Source organism: Nyctereutes procyonoides, unplaced genomic scaffold (assembly GCF_905146905.1).
Source record: "Nyctereutes procyonoides isolate TBG_1078 unplaced genomic scaffold, NYPRO_anot_genome, whole genome shotgun sequence".
Lineage (NCBI taxonomy): Eukaryota > Metazoa > Chordata > Mammalia > Carnivora > Canidae > Nyctereutes > Nyctereutes procyonoides.
Genome location: NW_026575043.1, coordinates 606,998 through 623,112, shown reverse-complemented (window position 1 = coordinate 623,112; position 16,115 = coordinate 606,998). Strand labels below are relative to the sequence as shown.

Below are 16,115 nucleotides of genomic sequence, written 5' to 3'. Positions count from 1 at the left end.
GGCATTAAAATACAGGACTGACATAATATATAAAGCACTTCAAAAACTATTATGGAAAAGACCAAACCCAAAGGAAACTGGTCAAAGGAAGAATTGACTGTCTCCAGGAAAGGAAATAATTAACTCTTAAACACAAGATACTCCACCTTAAGATAAGGGAAAAACAAATTTAAACAGTATCAGGATACAATTTTCACCCATCATCTCTGCCCATGAGTATAACACCATGTTCATGAAATGGGTGTCACACATCGCCAGTGGGAGTGTAAACTGACCCAGGCTTTACAGAGAGCAATTTGCCAATATCCATCAAAATTACAAATGTTCTCAACATTTGGCCAAGTAACTCCACATATGAGAATCTATACTGAAGTACTCACACACATTCCCCACCACTACCTGTTAAAGTAAAACACTGAGGACAGCTTGGGGGATGGGTAAGTTGTGTGGCTTGTCCATACACTTTAATATCAAGCTGCTGTTAAGAAATAAAAACTACAAATTTTACTATCTTAGTGATAAAAAGAAAAAAAGATACTTGTTTTGAATATGAATACATATTTTGAATCTGAAAAACATATGTATGTAAAAATATTTCTAAGAAGAACACATAAGAACTTAAAAACAGTGACAATCTGTTTCAGGGCTGGGAGGAGACCAGATTGCCAAAGGAATTGAGTGGAATGAAAAACCTTTCACTGGGTAACTTCTGTTTTTGAACTATATGAATTTTTACCTATTTTTAAAAAATAAATATAGACAAAGTAGAGATAGGAAAATATGGGTTCTTTCACCCATTCACCAACTTTTATTTTTATTTATTTATTAAAAGATTGTATTTATTTATTTTTAAAATGATTTTATTTATTCATGAGAGAGAGAGAGAGAGAGGCAGCAGAGACACAGGCAGAGGGAGAAGCAGGCTCCATCCAAGAAACCCAATGTGAGACTTGATCCAATGACTTTGGGATCACGCCCTGAGCCAAAGGCAGACACTCAACCGCTGAGCCACCCAGACGTCCCTCATTCACCAACTTTTAACACTCTGCTATATTTGCTTTGTCGTTCCTGCTCTTTATAAGCATACACATTTATACATTTTTTTCCCGAACCATCTGGAACTTGCAGACATCGTGGGGCAGAGGCCTGTCTACTGACTGATAGCCAAAGTGAAGACAGTAGTACTGTCTGATCGGATAAAGGCTAGAGAAAGCAGGGAGATAAGGACAGGAAAATAACTATCAGAAGGACTAAATTAGGGATCCCTGGGTGATGCAGCGGTTTGGCGCCTGCCTTTGGCCCAGGGCGCGATCCTGGAGACCCGGGATCGAATCCCACATCGGGCTCCCGGTGCATGGAGCCTGCTTCTCCATCTGCCTATGTCTCTGCCTCTCTCTCTGTGACTATCATAAATAAATAAAAATTAAAACAAAAAAAAGGACTAAATTAAGTGATCTCAAATAAAATATTTCAAGAATTCACACACAAAAAATTTAAATACAAAGAGAAAACAAGAATGGAAGAGTGACAAACCAAAGTGGGTGAGTCTATGCATGAGAGCCCTTCCTGACTATACTGATCAGACACAGAACAAAGTACTAGAGGCCCCATGTCATGGGCCAGCCTGCCTTTTCCTTTCTCCCAGGATGGTTCTGTCTTCTTTACCTTGCTCCTCTGGTTGGGCTTCAGGTTCCAGAGACTCAAATTTTAGTTGCACCGTCAGGGGTGGAAGGGACGTGCTGGGCTCCTGCTCTGTCCCCAGAGGGCCCATGTCCTGCAAGGGCTTTTCCTGTTCCTCAGTGTGGACCAAGACCTGGGGCAGGAGAGACACAGTTCAGACACTCTGCAAACAGCAAACAAGAGGATACAGTCCAGGGCAGGGACACCAGCTCCCCGATACCTGAACTTCTCTCCAGACACCAGTCTGTCCTAAGCCTACTCATGGCACCTCCTCTGGGAAACCTTCCCTTCTCTCGTTCTTCACAGCTACAAAATGCTGGTTGTACCACCTTCACTTCATTTATGCTCGAAGAAGTGGAGAAAGGGAAGGGAGGCAGAAAGGAAGAGAACAGAACTTGGGGGAGAATAAAACAGGAGAAGGAAAACAGGGCGGGGATAAGCAGAGAGGAACGAAGGACAGAGGGGCTGAAGAAGGCAGAAGGAAACTAAGAGGGAGGAGGATGGAGAGGAGGTCTCCTCCCTACAGACTCTGCCCTGCCCAGGCCCCCACCCCACTTCCTTCTGGGAGATGACCTTGATTTCTCCTTGTACATGGTCAAGGTCACGGTCACATCAGGACCGCCCACCCTTCATTTCATCACCCCCCCACACACACACACACACACTTCTCCTTTGGTTCCCACTTAGAGGAAAAGGCCTTTTCTTGTTTGAGGCTTGTATTTCCACCCTTGCCTTCAACCCCATCCCTTCTTGCACCCTTAACCCCTGCTCCTGCAACTAACTCATTTATCAGTTTAAGCTGCCATATAGCTTCCATGCCTAGACAAAACAATTCCCCTTGTATTTGAAAATAATTGGTTTCCCCAGCAGGGTGCAAAATGCAGGGGCCAGGGACCGCTTAGTCTGTTTCTTAGTTCAGTAGCTCTGTGACCATGGCCCAGTTACTCGGACCGTATGGCACTGATTGTGTACCAAAGCACCTCACCTGGGGGGGGGGCACTGGCACACACCAGGCCCTCAAACTGCTCCCCAATCCCTTACAGTGGCTAAATTTTGTAAATAAGAAATCACCACACACTGCCTCTATTCCGACTCAGTTTCATTTTGTAACCTCTGACCCCAGAATAAGAGCCAGAATTAGCATGATGCTATCTGAGATGGACAGAAAAAGATGTGTCCACCTCAAAAGTGGAAGGAGAAAAAGGCTGGTACAGTGAGCTATGCCTTCCACCCATGGATCTCTGGCAGGGCCTCAAAAATCAAGTTTAAATTCCATTAGCTGCCCCCAGCGTGCTCTGAGGGAAAGGGCTAGTAGGTAAACAAACTCAACATGTTTAAAACCAAATTACTGTGCTGCACTTGAGAACTCTGCTTCTTTCTTCTGGTTCTGCCTAGAATGGTGCCTGGTACAAAAATCAACATTCAGTATATGTCTTCTGAATGAGTGGACTTTTCCTTAATCCACCTTCCCCTATACCTTGAACTCTGTTAGGAGCACCTGGATCACACTGGAAAATCTTAAGCTGGAAATCCCCAGTGCTCAGCCTAGAACAGAATCCTCGGTAGACAGTTTTCATCCTGCCTTTTTCATCCACTAGTCTGTCATTGTTTCCAATTAACTTATGGACGACATGCTTCATCCTTGTAGACTCACCATCACAACTCCATTTCAAACTCACATCCCTCTCCAGTGTTTCTGCCCCAATGCTGGAATGCACTTCTTGTTTGATTAGTTACCTGTCTTATACTCTTCCTACCAAGACTTCCCAGCCTTGACTTTATGACAAGTTGGGTCAGATAATTCTTTGTGGTATGCGGCCGTCCTATACACTGTAAGATATTCCCCAATGTCCCTGCCTGTTAGCCACTAGATGCCAGTAGCACCTCACCCTATCTGACAACCCAAAATGTCCCAAGACGCTGTCAGATGCCTCAAGGGCACAAAATTGCCACCGGTTGGGAACCACTGTCTTTTAACAATGTTTAAACAAAACAGAACAGAACAAGCTTCTATAACTTTGGTTACATCCTGGGGTTAGAGAAACTCATTTAGATTTAAAGAGAAACAGAAGCTTGTGTCCTACAGAATAAAATCTACACTCCAGAGATGATATTCAAGGTCCTGGACTCTCTGTTCTCAACCCTTCTACTTACAACTTGCCTGTCCAACCTAAATGGGCTTTCTCCTACTCCAGGCAACTTGGCTCCTGCCCTGGCCCTCAATCCTAACCTTCCACTCTGCTCCAACCTCACACGTCTCCAAGGTGGAGACTTTGATTTTGCCATCTTTTAATTCTTTAATGGAGGCAGAGCAGCAGATACACTATACTGCAAAACAGAAGTGATGTCTGTTTCAAACGACTGTTGCCCACCCCATTACCATGACCTAACATTTCCTCTTAGAAATCTGTTTCCAATGTTTTTGAGCAGCATTTCACCAACTAGAACTCTGTAGGCCTAGTACAGAAATACACGATCCTTCCACAGAAAAAAATATAATTTTAACCAACTTTCCAAGAGGGTTGAGCCTGATGCACCAGACTGTCAAGAACAAATTTTGTGAAACAATGCTGCACTTCACTCTGGCCTAGAAATCCATAATCTACCTTTTCTCAATCATAAACCAGATCTCTTTTTCTCACCTGTTCTCTGGGCTCATCCAGCTCCCTCTCCAGGTCCTCCAGCACGGTCACCACCTCCTCCCCACTCTCAGGGTGCTGCTCCCGCACCCAGGCCTGGAGTTCCTCGGGCAGGATGGTCAGGAACTGCTCCAGAACTAGCAGCAACAGGATCTGCTCCTTGCTGTCGGTCTCAGGGCGCAGCCACTGGTGGCAGAGCTCCCGGAGCCGGCTCAGGGCCTCGCGGGGCCCAGATGTTTCCCGGTAGCATAACTGCCTAAAGTACTGCCGGAAGACTTCTCTGCTGTGGGTGTTGTTCTTCTGCAGGTTCTGATCCCGTGTGGTGGTATCCTTACACTCCTTTTCCTCTTCCTCGATCTTTACTTCCAAAAGCTCATCCGGGTCCTCGTGGGCCTGGGCTGCCCAAGTAGATGCCATCGTGTCTGTCTTCAAAAGCTTTGTCAACGCTTTTGGCAAGAATCCCTGGTCAAGTTCGTCCTGAGCCGACCCGAGGGAGAAGCCATCCCTTCTAACACAGGCTACACCACAGGCAAAAATGGCAAACTCTAACAATTTACTTTGTGCTTTGAAAGCCTCCTCCAGGTTAATTGACGATACTCGGGGAAATGCTCTGATTACAAGAGATTTAAGAACAGACTAAAGAGAAGTATTAAGTAAAAGATGCCAAGTGGTCTGAGGATTTACAAACGAATACGACGCGGCAGAAACACCTGCATTCTGTTCTAGAATAAAGGGCAAAGCGCATACAACTAAGTTTAGAGCAAATAAGCAGTAATAAAAGACATCCTTCCTGTCTCCTTTGTTCTGCTCGCCTTTGTTCTGTGACCGCCGGAAGTGCGGCGGAAGCCCAGAAGTTGGCAGGCAGCGGCCGCGGGACTTTATCCCCGCGGGCGCAGCCTCCGCTCCTTCCCCGCGGCCCTCCGAGGACGGGAGAGGGCCGCACGCTCGCTCACCCGCGGCCGGCAGAGGCCAGAGCACTTACCCCTCCCGGGCACGAAGGGCCGTGGCCTAGAATAGGCGCGGAGCCAGAACAGCCGACAGCGCCCCACAAAGGCCGGAAGCGAGCGAGGTCCGCGAGCACGCACTTCCGCCACAGCCGCAGGCGGGCGGGCGACTCGCCGCAGTTCCCGCGGTCCCCGCGAGGTCGCGAGAGTTAGGCGGGTGGGAGCGCGTGCGCCCTCCCCGGCAGCCGTAGGGAGGGGCGAGCTAGCAGGTGCAGTAGCTCTCTCTGCCCCCCCCCCACGGTGGGCGAGGCCCGGCACACCTCGAGTAGGTGCCACTTTGTCCTATAATGCTTTTTATAACTTATTCGAGTCAACTTGGCAATGTTTTGTTGGGGGTTTGCATCCCTGTTCGTGGAAAATAACTGCCGGTTTTCCTTCTATGACCTTGACCCCATGGCGCGCGGCTTTCTGTAGGAGGCTGACCTCGAGGAGGCGGCACCGCGGACGGGCCGGGGCGACGGTGGCCGCGGCGCCTACTGGAACGGGATGGCCCTTGGTGGGGATGGACGGGGGAGGAGGGCCGCGGGTGTGTGTGTGGCCACAGCAGAGCCCCCAAGCACGGAGAGCATCCCCGTCGTTTACAGGGAGGAGACCCATGGACGTAGGGATGCAGAGCAGACACCAAAGGTATAGAAACGAATCTCCAGAAAACTCATTCCTCACTTTCCGTCCAAGTTTATTCCTAACATTTGGCCATTTTATAAACCAGGTAATGCTAATTTATAAGAGAGTGTTTCTTGTGATAATTTGATGAGCCTTCTAACTACTAAAAAGAGGGGGAAAAAAGCAGACTTTGAGATCCAAGGCTCAGGAAATAAATGGTGAAACTAATGTCAGAAGATCACTTTACTTTGTGTATAAAATATGAACGTATACACTTGATTAGCTCATAATCATGTTGGGTGTATTTAGGGAAGTTGAAAGGAAGCAAGAAAGGAGGAAAAAGTTGAACAATTATTTAGGAAAAGAGAATCCCAAAGGAACTTTATTATTATTTTTGCCCCAAGCTTTAAATCTGGGTGGACAAGGCTGTTTTGGAAAATTAAAGATGGCTACAAATTCGTCAGCACTTTTACCATTAGGAGGTAATGTCATTTGGGGGTCTATGTCATTTTCCCTTAAGTCTGAGTCGATTTGATGACTGCTCTAATAAAATACAGCAAGAGTGATGCTGCTTAAGTTTTCCAGCCTGAGCCTTTAGAGAACAGCAGCTTTCACTTTTTGTTTTCTGGAACAACTGCTTTTTTTTTTTTTTTTCCATTTGTTTTTGTTGAAGTTCAATTTGCTAACATATAACACCCAGTGCTCATTCCATCAAGTGCCCTCCTCAGTGCCCATCACCCAGTTACCCCAATCCCCTTCCCACCTCCCCTTCCACAACTCTGTTCGTTTCCCAAAATTAGTAGGAGTCTCTCATGGTTTGTCTCCCTCTCTAATTTTTCCCATTCAGTTCCCCTCTTTCCCCTTATCATCCCTTTTACTATTTCTTATATTCCTTGTATGAGTGGAACCATAATGATTGTCCTCCAATTGACTTACTTCACTCAACACAATACCCTCTAGTTCCATCCATGTCGAAGCAAATGGTGGGTATTCATCCTTTCTGATGGCTGAGTAATATCCCATTGTGTGTGTGTGTGTATATATATATATATATATATATACCAATATATACCACATCTTTATCCATTCATCTCTCAAAGGACATCAAGGCTCCTTCCACAGTTTGGCTATTGTGGACACTGCTGCTATGAATGTTGGGGGTGGTGTCCTGGCGTTTCACTACATCTGTATCTTTGGGGTAAATACCCAAAAGTGTAATTCCTAGGTCATAGGGTAGCTCTATTTTTAACTTTTTGAGGAATGGCTGCACCCGTTTGCATTCTTACCAACAGTGCAAGATGGTTCCCCCTTCTCCACATCCTCTCCAACATTGGAACAACTGCTCTTGGAGCCCTGAGCCATCACAGAAAAAGTCTGAGTGCCCTGCTGAAATCATCAAATAAAGAGGCCCTGCAACCATCTTTCTACCTGTCCCTGTCCCCAGTGCACTGGACATGGCACTGCACTGTCTTGGATTTTCCAGACAAACCCAGCTGCCAGATGAAGTGCCAGTAGAAGATGCCACATGAAATGGAAGACTCTCCCAGCTGAGCCCTTCCAAAATTCCTGGCCAAAAACATCATGGGATGGCTATCTAAGCCATTGTTTTGGGGTAGCTTTTTATGCAGCAACAGATAACCAGATCATGTTTACTATTACGGCTTGGTTAGACGATTCCCTGAGAATATTAAATTTCCTTAGGTTAAATGGTATAGTCTACAGGGAATTTTCAATTTGTAATTGATTTCTCAACTACTAACCAGAAAAAGATGTGGAAGATATGCTACATTTTTTTTTTTTGCTATTTTTTTAAGTTGAGAAGTTTATTAGGGAAATATGAGAAGCAAAGACACTCCAGTGACATGAAGAAAATTCTGAAAATGTCCCTTCAAGCCAAGTTGGGGCCTGGCCTTGACCTCCCCAAAAGGACAAGAAAGCGATGAGTTAGCAACAAAACTCTGTGGTGGCCACCTTACCAGGACATGAGGGACTCAGCCAGGACTGCCTCTCAGTTCTCCACCAAAGGCTGAGAGGAGACAAAGATTGTTTATAGAACCAACAGCAGAAACCATGAGAGCTCTAAGGAAAGTCTGAGAGAGAGGAAGGGAGGACTGTAACAAAGTCCCAGGGGTTTGGCTCTGAGCACCTCAAATACATTGACAAATAGTTCCACAAGATGTTACTTAAAAGGTAAAATGCCTAATGTTTCTGAGTTCCCCAGGTCCACAACCAGCTGTTTTATTTTTTTTAAAGATTTTATTTATTCATGAGAGACACACAGAGACAGAGGCAGAGACACAGGCAGAGGGAGAAGCAGGCTCTATGCAGGGAGCCCGATGTAGGACTCGATCCTGTGACTCCAGGATACACCCTAGGCCAAAGGCAGGTGCTAAACCACTGAGCCACCCAGGGATTCCCCAGTTTATTTTAAGTAATCTTTACCTACAACATGAGTCTTGAACTCATGACACCGAGATCAGGAGTCACTGGTTCCTCTGACTGAGCCAGCCAGGCGCCCCCAACCTGATGTTTTGTTTTGTTTTTTTTTTTTAAGGTTTATTTATTTATTTATTTATTTATTTATTTATTTATTTATTTATTTATGATAGAGAGAGAGAGAGAGAGAGAGAGAGGCAGAGACACAGAGAAGCAGGCTCCATGCTAGAAGCCTGACGCGGGACTCGATCCCGGGACTCCAGGATCGTGCCCTGGGCCAAAGGCAGGCGCCAAACCACTGAGCCACCCAGGGATCCCCAACCTGATGTTTTTAATAAGTTAGTTGCAAGTGGGGAGATAAGGAAGAGGAAACTATCTATTTAAAAAAAACTTAAGAGACATATCAACCAAAGTATGTCTTCTTCTTGGGATCCTAATTCAAACAAATAAGCTAAAACAAAAGAAATTTAAAAATTCATGACATCATTGAGACAACTAGAAATTTGGTACCAAAGGATTATTGCTAATATTTATACATGTCATAATACTATTATGGTTAAATAAATTCCTGTCTTTCAGTCATACCTCTAAGAATCCATCTTTTGAGCTATATATTGAAATATTTACATTTGAAAAAATATATCTGAGATGTACTTCAAAATTATATGGAAAAAATAATACGGCAATGAGTTATAAATGAGAAAGATGGTCATAATTTGATCATGTTGAAGCTGGGTGGCAGGTTCATGGAGATTCATTATGCAATTTTTTATATAGATTTGTACTTTTTCCAGAATAAAAAGAAAAAAAAAGTTTGTGGCTTTTAGTTGGTAGTATGTAAAAAAAAGAAAGAAAAAAGAGGCAACTTAAAAACCCTCCATGGCTAGTTAAAAAATAATTTGAGCTTTTCCCGTAGGAGCCACTGGGTTGAGAGGAGTGCAGTCCTCTCCTCTTCATGGTGTGTACTCATCCACTGATATCTGTGTACTCTGAAAAGAGGTCATTTGGCAAAAATGTTACCTTGCCTGCTGTGCTCAAGGCTCCCATTCAACCTGATATTGTGAACTCTGTTCACACCAACTTGTGCAAAAACAACAGATGACCCTATGCTGTCAGTGAATTAGGAGGTCATCTAGCCAGTGCTGGCCTCCCAGGGTACAAGGTGATGGGACTCACCATTATAGCCAGGGTTTCTGGGAATATGTGCTGTGGGAGCTGCACGTTTGTACCAAGAAAACAACACAGAAGCAACAATGCTATCTGCTCTACCCTGGCTGCATGAGCCTTTCCAGCACTGGTCATGTCTATAGGTCATTGTACTGAGGAAGTTCCTGAACTTCCTTTGTTGGTTAAAGATAAAGTTGAAGGCTACAAGAAGACCAAGGAGGCTGTTTTTGCTTCTTAAGAAACTTAAAGCCTGGGTGGCTTAGTCGGTAAAGCATCCAACTCTTGATTTTGGCTCGTCATGATCTCAGGATTGTGGAATGGAGCCCCGTGTTGGGCTCTGCACTCAGTGGGGAATCTGCTTGAAGATTCTCTCCCTCTGCCTGTCCATACCCCCATTTCTCTCCCTCTTTCAAATAAATAAATCTTAAAAAAAAAAAAGGAAGGAGAAGAAGAAGAAAAAACCTTAAAGCCTGGAATCCACTGAAAAACCTGGGAATCACAGTGAAGCTAGACCTGTACACAAAGACCACGTGCCAGAACATCATTCTTCGCTAGGCCAAGAGTCACAATCCAGAGCAGCAGCCTTAGAAGCCAAATCAGATGAGAAGGGGTTTCTGGGCAAGAAGCCTGTGTTAGGGAAGAAAGTAAAAAAGGCTGTTGGTGTTGGAAGCAGAAGGAACGTTTGGTGGGAAAAGGCCACAGCTACCAAGAAACCAGTAGCTGAGAAGCAGCTTGAAGGGAAGAAACCTATCACAGAAGACAAGAAGCCTGCTGCATAAGCTTAAATTTGTTTGTTCTCTAACAGTTGAACCATTTTGGACAGCTAATTTTGAATAAAGACCTGATCAAAGGCAAAAAATAACAATAATTTGATACCCATAAAATGAAACCTGTAAGTGGGATGCCTGGTGGTTCAGTGGTTGAGTGTCTGCCTTCAGTTCAGGGGGTGATCCCGGAGTCCTGGGATCCAATCCTGCCTTGGGCTCCCTATGGGGAGCCTGCTTCTCCCTATGCCTATGTCTTGGTGTCTCATGAATAAACAAAATCTGGGCAGCCCCGGTGGCTCAGTGGTTTAGCGCTGCCTGCAGCCCAGGGCATGATCCTGGAGACCCAGGATCAAGTCCCACGTCAGGCTCCCTGCATGGAGCCTGCTTCTCCCTCTGCCTATGTCTCTGCCTCTGTGTGTGTGTGTGTGTGTCTCGTGAATAAACAAATAAAAATATTTAAAAAAAATCTTTAAAAACAAAAAAAGAAAAAAATTTATGCTAGCAATATGTATGCATAACATGTAACTCTTATGGATATGTCCATAATGTATTATTAAATTTAATAGTAGTGGCAGTTGATATGTTCAGTATGATTATATTTGAGCATATACGTGTGCTTCTCTAACAAGCACATAAAAATACTAAATTTGTTTCCTGCACTAATTTTTTCAAAATGCACATTTAGAAATTTTTGTATTGCACGTAGCCTTTGAGTCATTTTCTATTGGCTTCAATGAAGAAAAATGTTCTGCCTCTGGGATAAGAGGAAGTTGGTAGGGATCAGGGAAGTCGGTAGTATTAAGTTAGAATGGAGGAACTGAACCATTCAATAGGAGTGAATTTTCAACAATTTTAGTCAAAGAAGTGAAGGAAGAATCACAAGGTGAAAACAATGTGTTTAGAGGAACAGGTTAAAAGTGGAAAAAAAGAGCAAGTGAAAGGTAGGGAAAAATGTTAGTGATGAGGTTTGTTTGGAAAAACACAAGAAGACATTTCCTATCTTTTCCCCCGTTGGGATCTCCTCACCTTTCTCCTGAACAGGGTGCAGCTCCCAAGGTTCAGAAGTGAGCTGACCCATTCTGGCTGGAGCCAACTCTGGGGTGAGTCCTGTGCTGCTGCCACATAAGCTGTTTGCCCCTGGGTCCCTTCCTGTCGCTGCAGGAGGACTAGGACCCAGGGACAATGAGATAAATTTGACCAGGAAGCTATATGCTGAGAGTTCTAGAGCTTCAATCCCAATATCAATGGGGAACATAGATCAGGAGGACAGAGGTTTCCTTGACCAAGGGCAGGGATTAGAAGGACAGGGAGGGGAACACAACTCTGGCCAATACATCTTTTTTTTTTTAAGATTTTATTTATTCATGAGAGACACAGAGGGAGAAGCAGCCCCCCCCCCCCCCCCCCCAGGGAGCCCAATGCAGGACTAGATCCTGGGACTGGGATCATACCTTGAACCAAAGGCAGACGCTCCACCGCTGAGCGACCCAGGAGTCCCTAGCCAATACATCTTGACAATTTCCCTCCCTACATGTGAGAGGAGATCACAACTCTCTTATCTCTCTCTGGAGAGAATACCTGCCTTCCGATGATAGATCACTTCTTCCTTATCTCACCCTTTGTCTGGGATGATCCAGCTTCCTGGACAAGCCTTCCAAGTCCAGCAACAGCCTCCTCCCTATCCCCTGGGCTGCTCCTGCACCTGGGCTGGGAGCTCTCCCACAGGGTGGTCAGTAGCCCTGGCTCCAGAAAGTCCAAGCCCTGCTCCTTGCTGTGCAACTCTGGTCTCAGCCACTGACAGCAGAGGGTCTGGAGTTGGCCTTCTGAGGCCCAGAAGAATCCTCCCAGCAGAACTGCCTTAAGTTTCGTCTGAAGAAATCCTGTCAGAAGGACCACTTCTGTGCAGGTTAGATTCTGCTACTCACATTCCTTCTGTTCTTCTGCAGCCCAGAAGGGCTGGATTGAATCCATTCCTGGGCAAACTGCTCAGAAGACTGGCTCATTATAACAGCAGGGGGAACTTAAGGCTCATGATAACACATAACACAACACTTAACAGATCAGCTCCAAAGGAAGAACATATTTAGTCAGAGTGAATCGCTATGATCAAGCCAGTGATTTGAAGGTAGAGATGCTCTGTAAAAGATAAAATGAACACAAACTGTCATTAGGATACTGTCATAAAATTATGCAAAACACATTACTTTAGGATTAAAGAACAATACTAGTAACTTAGATCTAGAAACTTCAGTGGCATATTCAGATAACAAAATATTCAGGTAACGAAGAAAAAACAATGCAAACAGTTGTCCGCTTAAGCTGCATGTCACAGGTTTAGTCAGTTATATTTACAAATCAACCTGTCTGCCAAGAATTGTGATAGATATGTTCCAAGGCGTTCTTAGTTTTAAAAAAGAACAGTGTGCATGTCAGTCAATGTGTCCCAAATTTGAGTCAAGAGTCCCAAGTCAATTAACTGAAGCCCCCTTTGTACATAAACCCAGTGAGTATTTTTCAGTTCTTATCAGATGCCCCTGCAGCACCTAACACTGCTAGCCACTCCCAGTCTTACAAGGAACTGCAATCTTGTGGCTGTTTTTCCATAAGTTGGTATCTGTAAAGTGCTTAGACCAATGCCTGGTGCTCAGGGAGTTTTTGTTTTGTTTTTTAAGATTTTATTTACTTATGAGAGCACAGACAGATGAGAGAAGCAGGCCCCTCATGGGAAGCCCAATGTGGGATTCCATCCCCAGACCCGGGATCATACCCTGAGTAGAAGGCAGACGCTCAACCACTGAGCCACTCAGGCATCCCCAGGATGTATTATATAACACTTGTCATAACTCATTCTTAAGTCTACTTTATGGCTCTCCTTCAGCTTGTCAAGAAATGTCTGGTACCGTAAGTTGAGACCCAGCCATCTTCTCATTCCATTTTCATGCTGGGCAACCTTGTCCATTCAGTAGTAGCATCTGAGAAGTGAGATGTTGTCACCTAAGAACTCCTAAATCTGATTCTTTTTTATCCCAATCTTGCTTTGGAGCTCCAGACCATTATAGTCCAATGGTGTATCAGACCCTTCCACTTGCATGTATTAAAAGCAGCTCTTGGGATGCCTGGGTGGCTCAGTGGTTGAGTGTTTGCCTTCAGCTCATGATCCCAGGGTCCTGGGATTGAGTACCACATCGGGCTCCCTGTAGGGAGCCTGCTTCTCCCTCTGCCTATGTTTCTGCCTCTCTCTGTCTCTCTCATGAATAAATAAATCTTAAAAAAAAAAAAGGCATCTCAGCACCACCAAAATTAACTCATTTTCCCCCCATAATTAATGTCTCCTCCAAAATTACCTACCTACCTCACTCCTTCCTTCCCCCATCTCTTTTAAAATGGCACATTCACGGGGCACCTGGATGGGTCAGTCAGTTAAGCATCGGACTCTTGATCTCAGCATTTTATTTTATTTTTTATGATAGGCACACAGTGAGAGAGAGAGGGGCAGAGACACAGGCAGAGGGAGAAGCAGGCTCCATGCACCGGGAGCCCCACGTGGGATTTGATCCCGGGTCTCCAGGATCGCGCCCTGGGCCAAAGGCAGGCGCCAAACCGCTGCGCCACCCAGGGATCCCGATCTCAGCATTTTAAATTCAAGCCCTGCATTGGGTTCCATCCTGGGTGTGGCACCTATTTAGAAAAAATGGCATATTCATTCACCTAATCATCTAATTAAAAAAACTAATTATTCCTGGCTATATTTTGCTTTATTATTTTTTCTAAAGATTGTATTTATTTGAGAGGGTGAACAGGGGAGAAACAGGGAGAGGGACAAGCAGACTCCAAGCTGAACATGGAGGCCTTTCACCAAGTTATAGTATTGGTTCTTTCTGTGACAACAGCACATCCCTTCTAGCTTCTAGTCTTGCCCCCTTCCAATTCATTTACCACAATGCTTCTAGAATATTCCTAGTAGCCTATTAGGATTATATTACTAAGCTGTCTGTAGAGTAGACCTTCCCATCTACCGTGGATGCCACAGTTCACCGGGTGCCTAGATAGTGCCAGCATACTGATGAGCATAACTGGCACAGCTGCAGCCCTCGGCCTGGTCTCTTCTGCAAGGCGGCTGCACTGCTGTTATGTTAAATGTATGAGCTGTTACATTAAACATGGAGCAGCACAGTGCCTTTCAATGTTTAGGACCCTTGGCATACCCAGTTATTACTACTTTCCTCTGGGCCCCAGCTACACCACACCCGCCTTCTTTCGTTTCAATTTTCTCATCTGTCACCCACAATCAATCCCCTAAGGGCCATTTCTTTCCTCTTCGCTGTCTGCCTCCAATTGAGAGACCGCTCTAATGGCTTCAGGGGGGTGACCTCTAACTCGCCCCGGCCCGCCTCCCAAGGCCTATATGAAGCTTACTTCCCTGAGGCACTTACACTATACTGTCATAGTTTCCTCATCACACGGTAATGTCTGTTCCCGTGCTTAAGGCACGCACGGCGCCCACCAGACGGCCGTGCTACCTTGTGGACCCGTTCTTGGCCATAGGATCTCACGAGGCGCTGCCCTCGGCCCCTCGACATTATGCAGGTCACGCTGCCGTATTTCAGTGAGAGCCTCCCCTGCACTACGTGCAATCCCACGATCATTCCCCCAGGATTTTTCACTAGTACTCCGGCAAAAACACCACCTGCGGACCACACCAGCGCTGCGCAGCGCCTGTGTCCGCCAAGGCTGCCCAGGTCTTGTGGGTCCAGGCTATAGCCATCCTGCCTGCGGGCAGAGAACCAGCCTCCCGCCCACGCCCGCACCCGCGACGGAAGGGGCACCCTGGGACAGCGGCGCCCGCAAGACCGGAAGTGCGTCACGACCCCCGAGCGCGCCTCCGCCGGCTCCTCGCCGCCTCTCTAGGGAGTTAGAGGGCCCGTCATCTCAGTGGTTAGTTGGCTCCCACCCGCAGCGGGGCCTCACAACCGCTCGGGAAGGCGGCTTGGCCTGGTGTCCGGCAGCCCTGGTGCCTGGGCCCAGGTCTCTCTACTCCACTGAGGACACCGGGCCCCTGGTCGATGGAGGTCCTGCCCGCAGGGTCCCTGAAGATGCCCGCTGTCCAGATAACAGTCCACTCCAACCCCCCGGGCCCCGGAAGCAAGGCTGGCTTGCTCTTCATTGTCTGCAGGCCTCGTTCACACAACTTGGGTCCTTCTGGGTAACGGAACCGCATCAGATCCCTGACTACTGGGCTGGCAGAAAGCTAGGAGGATACCACCCCCTACCCCTACCCCACCCTATCCTCGGGAACAACATGCTGATTTAGGCCTCTTATCTGGGTGAAATTAGTAACCGTTCCTTTCATTCTCAAGTGTCCCAAATTGGGCAATAAATTACATATATGATTACCTTATATCTGAGAATCACTGATAAACTAGCTAAAATACTCCCAGGTTCTGCCCTCAGAAACATTCAGCCAGTCTGGGGTAGTGCCCAGGAAACTGCAGTTCAAACAGCGCAGGGGGTTCTAACACAGGTATATATTCAAAAACAGTGGCTTCATCAAAGAGCTGAGATGCTGGCATGGAAAACTGGGTGTGGGTGCAGACCTAAAAAAAAGTCAGTAATTTATACACTGTGCTCTTCTCTTTCTTTTTTATGTAAAGCACCAAAATGAGTAAGGAGTGAAGAGCAGAGGGACTGTTTTCACTGTTAAGACAAGTGGACTAACAGAGACAAAGGGATCTCTAGTAAAAGGTATTATAAAGATAAAGCACATTTTTTGGTAACACTGTCTCTGCATCTTTTTATTTTTCCTTATCTTTGGTCAGCAT

General features: G+C 45.9%; 1 protein-coding gene and 1 pseudogene across 1 annotated transcript in view; one reads left to right on the top strand and one right to left on the bottom strand.

The window, feature by feature from the left end:
- The window catches only part of ZSCAN12 (zinc finger and SCAN domain containing 12), a 46,250-nt gene that overhangs the window by 18,348 nt on the left and 11,787 nt on the right, over positions 1 to 16,115 (bottom strand). Inside the window, 6 exon segments of the mRNA XM_055322583.1 lie at positions 1,666 to 1,813; positions 4,323 to 4,955; positions 11,323 to 11,462; positions 11,913 to 12,176; positions 14,313 to 14,421; positions 14,817 to 15,200. Of these exon segments, the coding sequence (XP_055178558.1) occupies positions 1,666 to 1,813; positions 4,323 to 4,955; positions 11,323 to 11,462; positions 11,913 to 12,176; positions 14,313 to 14,421; positions 14,817 to 15,200 (1,678 nt within the window).
- Positions 9,061 to 10,586, top strand: LOC129508205 (60S ribosomal protein L4-like; annotated as a pseudogene).